Here is a 5,035-nt window from a genome sequence, read left to right as displayed (position 1 = left end):
CAAGGAGCGTCTCTTTCGCTACTGACTCGTCTGCATAAATAATGGCAGCGATGGCTTGTCCGTCGTACGAAGGACAATAGGACCATCAAAAGAATAAATATTCTATTCAGGAAGCAGTCCAAGACTTATCGCTCCAAAGTCAAAATGCCCGCTAACCACACAGTACGGGCCAGGAATGTCCGTTAAAACGAAAAGCGAACATTAAGTTTAGGCTGTTTAGGGCTGCCCCGAGCATTTTAACTTGTCAGCACCCATATTCTTTTCTCTGTTCCACTTGGCATCTCGTCCCTATCCACTATGACGTTTGCGTGGTGCCTAACAACCGGTATGCCAATCAAATCACTCACCCTACTTGATTACGTTGCCAATACATGAATCTTAAATCATCTTCCACGATGACGATGTAGCCGGATGATTCTTCTTCTTCTTCTTCCCACCACCCGCAGTTCAGTTTGATAATCAAGTTTCTGGTTTCGTGCTCGAATCAAGTCTCCTACTTTAATTCTTAGAATTTGATTGAAAGTTCAGAAATGTCTTCCAACTTCAAATCCATTCCCATTATAGGTTTGCCAAATTTGGTTTGATCTTTTCATTTTGAAGCTTATTAATTTTATTTGATCATATATCTTTATAACTAAATGATTAATTTCCTTCTTTTGGGTTTGATTTTAGATGTTAGTCCTCTACTGTGTAATAAGTGGCGCGATGTTGAGAATGAAGGTGTATCTGAAGTTGTTAAACAATTAGATCAAGCTTGCAAAGAGGCAGGGTTCTTCTATGTGGTAAGAATCTTATCTTTCTATTTTCTCTTTGCATGTCAATTTTGTGTAGGTTGTGCGAAAACAAAATTAGGTGACAAAAGTTTGCGTACTTACTAGCTAAATGCGATGTTAATGTGAAAAACCCTCACACAATTTTGTATTTTCACTGCTTAATTAGTTTGTACATCTGAAAACGATTATAGTAGTTGTGTTACTAAATGAGTTATTCTATTAGGACTGAAACCTGTCTCAGCAGAAGGTTTTCTAGTAAATGAAGCTGACTGCTTTATTAGCTATACTATACCAATATATTAGAGCATGCACAACGCCAAAATGGATAAGTTATTTGAAAATGGTAATACAGCAAACTAAAATAGCAAGTTTGGGCGTCAATCACAGTGGGAATAGCCATCCTTTTATTGAGCGGAGCTTATAAAACTGTCTTTAACCAGGAGAAGTTTAAAACTGTGCACAAAATTTAGAACACTGCCTCTCACCTTGGGAGGTGTTTTAGTCTTCACCTATGAGTAAAATGGCGTCTTAAACACCGCTCTGTGTTAGAAACAATGTCAACATTCTTGGTGTGGCTTCTTAAATCACCTGTTTAATACTTGGCCTGTTCAAATATAGGAATTGCTAAACCAAAATGGTATATATGCCTTTCTAGTTAAGCAAAAATGGTATATTTTAGCAATATAACATTCCCACTGCCGGCTCCTATAAGCTAAAATATAGCATTTTCCACTACCATCGCAGATGCTCTTAGATTGTGGTTTTAGATATGTGAAATTTCTGTTGGTTCATTTGTTCTAAAAGTTGATTTCTTTCTGCTGCACCAAGTATAATTGTGCAACGAGTAGACATAGTCCTTTGTCCAGTAGAAATTTCGATTTGGGTTATTACATTGTAGTTCTTGCTCTAACATTGGATTCAGGACAGGGTAACAATTTTCTTTGGGGAGAAAAGTGATCTAGAAGTTTGTCGGATATTTATTTTTATTGCTCTGTGACCGAGGAAGGCAATTAGGGAATATTATGTGTTCTTGGCATTTCAGTGCTGATGACTTATTGGGTTTTAAATTATGGTCATGCCACTTAGCTAGATTTGGTTTGTTAGTACTCTTTTTATTTGGTACACTAAAAAGAATTTTTTGCTATGACATTTATTTTAACATTTTCTTGTTGTTCTGTTTACCAGAAGGGCCATGGTATTTCTGATTCCCTCATTAAAGAGGTTAGGGACATGACACGCAAGTTTTTCGACTTACCTTTTGACGAGAAAGTTAAGATTAAGATGTCTTCAGAAACTGGATTTAGGTTTGCTTGTAGTGAAACTTCTTTTCAGTTCTGCTGAGTGATCATGCATTATAGGGAGCTCTCATACTAACCCATTTCGTGTTTGTGATATTAAACTGAATTGTAGAGGATACCAGAGAATTGGAGAAAATGTAACCCAAGGCAAAGCTGATATGCATGAAGCTATCGATGTAGGCCTTACCTTTTCGTAAATGAATCCCTAAATTGACAATGTGTCTAATGGTTCCTGGCTGACTTATTACCTTTCCTACAAATAGTGTTACAGAGAAGTTAAGCCGGGGATGTACGGAGATCTTGGCAAAGCTATAGAAGGATTTAATAAATGGTATAGATTCTTTTAATTCTTAGGTTGCCACGTGTTCAAATTGTTATTCCCCTGGATAGTTTTCCAGCACCATTTTGTAGGTTATTCAAGAAGTTAGCAGATAATAATTGATAACTAGACTCACTACCCAGAGATCTGTGATGAATCTTTTATGCAGGCCAGACAGTCCTTCAAACTTTTACTCAGTAGTGGGCGAGTACATCAACCTTCTAACAGGCAAGCTCTCTGCTCACTCTTCCTACGTCTGTGTCAATGGTCTATCAACAAGTTCAATGATATTTATAATTGCTGACAGATCTTTCAAGAAACATATTGCGGGGGATTGCTCTTGCGCTTGGTGGATGTCCCGGAGAATTTGAAGGTGAAAGAGCAGGAGACCCATTTTGGGTGATGCGTTTCATAGGTTATCCTGGTATTTCTGATGCCAAAGGCCTAGAGATGCCAGAAAATGACATTGGATGGTAAGGCTCCATTTCTTTTTTTCATGTCCAGGACTGTGTTTTAGCATTGTGCAGGGCCTTACACAAGTGTTGTTTTTCATGTTCTTATTTTAACTTCAGTGGAGCTCATACAGATTATGGTAATATTTCTGATCTTGAAACTACAGAGGAAGTTGATTCTTAATTGTCCACACTTCTCATACATAGTGTTTTCATATAGGACTTTTGACATTGGTTAATCAAGATGATGAGATTCCTGCACTTCAGGTACGTATATTGAGTATTTCTTTCTGGTTCCAAACATCACTCAAATCCTGCATGTATAGCATGATGAATGTTTTCTCTTCTTTTTTATCACACATTCCAAATGGCCCTATTGTGAGTGAGCATTGGACTTCTCAACAGAAGTGTTTTTTAATTGTTGGAGCTAATTACCCGGTTTTTGTTACTCTTCGTCAGTATATTCTCACTGTGTGCATAACTGAATTTTCAGCTATTATACTAAAGCAATTTTTGGTTTCAATAAAATGTGTTTCTAAGGTGAGAAATCAAGCTGGTGAATGGATATGGGCAGTTCCTATACCTGGCACATTTGTATGCAACATCGGTGACATGCTGAAGATATACATCCTTCTTTGCAAAATATTATTTGCTCGCTCTGTGTTTTAATCCTCAATGCTCCATATGTTGCTCCCAAATTATTGAATTCCAGATATGGTCCAATGGTTTATACGAATCAACTTTGCATAGAGTGATCAACAACTCACCAAAATATAGAGTTTCTGTTGCTTTCTTCTATGAGGTACTACTCTTCCCTTTCCCCGTCTCTTCCTCTCTTTGTCGGTGTCCTTTTGTGTAAAACATGTTAATGCTGTATTACTGCAGCCCAACTTCGATGCTGTTATAGAACCTTTGGAGTTTTGTAAGCAAAAACTCGGTGGGATTGAGAAATGTGAAAGCACGATTTACGGAGAGCATTTAGTTCGCAAAGTGCTAACGAACTTTGTTGCCTAAAGAATAGTCTTACATCTGTAAATGGATGGTTTGTTATATCATGGTGAATAACTCTTGATCAAATATCTCGAGGTTTGTTACAGAATAAGTAGATTATGTATAGTTAACTGTGTTATCATTCATGTTTGGGTGGATCTAATTGCTATGGTAGATGTTCTTCGCTAAATTCTACCTTGTTTCCTTTCTTTTAATTGGTCGACAGGAACAGGAATTAGTAGTCTATCGAATCACTCGGTATTTGATTTGATAAATTTATAGTCAAAATTTATTAAAAATTCTCACTTGTTCAGCTACTTTTACAGAATGATCATCTGATGAGAAAATTATTGTCAGTAGGAAAGTTAATTCAACAAGGTCATAACATGTCGAATTCATCATTTATACAATTTAGTGGCATTTCCACTGCAAGCGCGAGCTACAGATACTTGTGGCCTAGTGTTGCATATGATAGGTTTGTAGCCGCTAATTGTTTTGGCATTTTTACGTAGCAAAGGTCGCTTGGTAGGTGTGCTACCAGGCTAAAATTACCTTGGGAGGAATTGATCCCCATAATCACTGATAGTTGTGTACTACATCAGATAGTTCCTCCCTAATCAAAGTATCTGGTAACGAGTGATAAACTTAATGCGCTGTTTGATCAACCAAGTCTAAATGGCTCTTTTGCTCATTCTTTAAGGCGAGCAGCAGATGCTATTGGAAACTTCCGGAGCTACATTCCTCTACTGATCGAGCATGCCAACTGATTATACGTTCACACGACACAGAATAAGACGACAATCAGCAGCATAAAACGTTTTTTGGCTTGATTCTTGAAACCATCAGCCCGTGCTGCAAATGGTTATGTTGCACCATATAGAGCAAATGACTTTTGACTAAACGTCTGAGAGAGTTTTTCTTTGCCTATGCACGGTAGTATCTTTATCATGCAGCGTTTGTGCCACCATGGCGCCACTGGTCGTGACATTAGGATTACATATGAATTAGGGCCGTGAACTTGAAAAAGGTGAATTTGGGATTAGATATGTTTATGCGTGCAAATCAATCTGAAAGAAGAGTTTAAGAACTGCCACAGATATCGAAGATATTAGGAGGGAGGTTGAAATTATGAAACATAAACTCAACATCCTAATGTATATGCTCAGGATTTTAGGAGGGAGGTTGAGATAATCTCATAAAATC

The 5,035-nt window shown here is 37.5% G+C and overlaps 1 protein-coding gene across 3 annotated transcripts; it reads left to right on the top strand.

Annotated features, from left to right (window-relative positions):
• Positions 1-324: 324 nt before the first annotated feature.
• On the top strand, positions 325-4,131 carry LOC113356905 (probable 2-oxoglutarate-dependent dioxygenase At3g50210). 3 transcript variants are annotated; one of them, XM_026600140.1, is made up of 12 exons: positions 328-564; positions 673-782; positions 1,959-2,077; positions 2,184-2,247; positions 2,335-2,402; positions 2,560-2,618; positions 2,698-2,863; positions 2,963-2,982; positions 3,063-3,109; positions 3,383-3,463; positions 3,555-3,644; positions 3,728-4,131. In XM_026600140.1, the coding sequence occupies exons 1-12, from the start codon at positions 531-533 to the stop codon at positions 3,854-3,856; spliced, it is 987 nt and encodes a 328-aa protein (XP_026455925.1). In that variant the 5' UTR covers positions 328-530; the 3' UTR covers positions 3,857-4,131. The 3 variants fall into 3 exon arrangements, with proteins under 3 accessions (XP_026455927.1, XP_026455926.1, XP_026455925.1); XM_026600141.1 differs by lacking the exon at positions 3,383-3,463 and having other exon boundaries at positions 327-564; XM_026600142.1 differs by lacking the exons at positions 1,959-2,077; positions 2,184-2,247 and having other exon boundaries at positions 325-564.
• Positions 4,132-5,035: the final 904 nt, after the last annotated feature.

The sequence above is a fragment of the Papaver somniferum genome, chromosome 3 (genome assembly GCF_003573695.1).
Source record: "Papaver somniferum cultivar HN1 chromosome 3, ASM357369v1, whole genome shotgun sequence".
Taxonomy (NCBI): domain Eukaryota; kingdom Viridiplantae; phylum Streptophyta; class Magnoliopsida; order Ranunculales; family Papaveraceae; genus Papaver; species Papaver somniferum.
This window is presented reverse-complemented; position numbering and strand designations above follow the sequence as displayed.

Bases quoted from the DNA above. Each gene is read 5' to 3' on its own strand.
- LOC113356905 (XM_026600140.1), top strand. From the start codon at position 531: ATGTCTTCCAACTTCAAATCCATTCCCATTATAG. The intron at 2,864-2,962 runs GTAAGGCTCCAT...TTTTAACTTCAG, and splicing joins CCAGAAAATGACATTGGATG to TGGAGCTCATACAGATTATG. The intron at 3,110-3,382 runs GTACGTATATTG...TGTGTTTCTAAG, and splicing joins ATGAGATTCCTGCACTTCAG to GTGAGAAATCAAGCTGGTGA.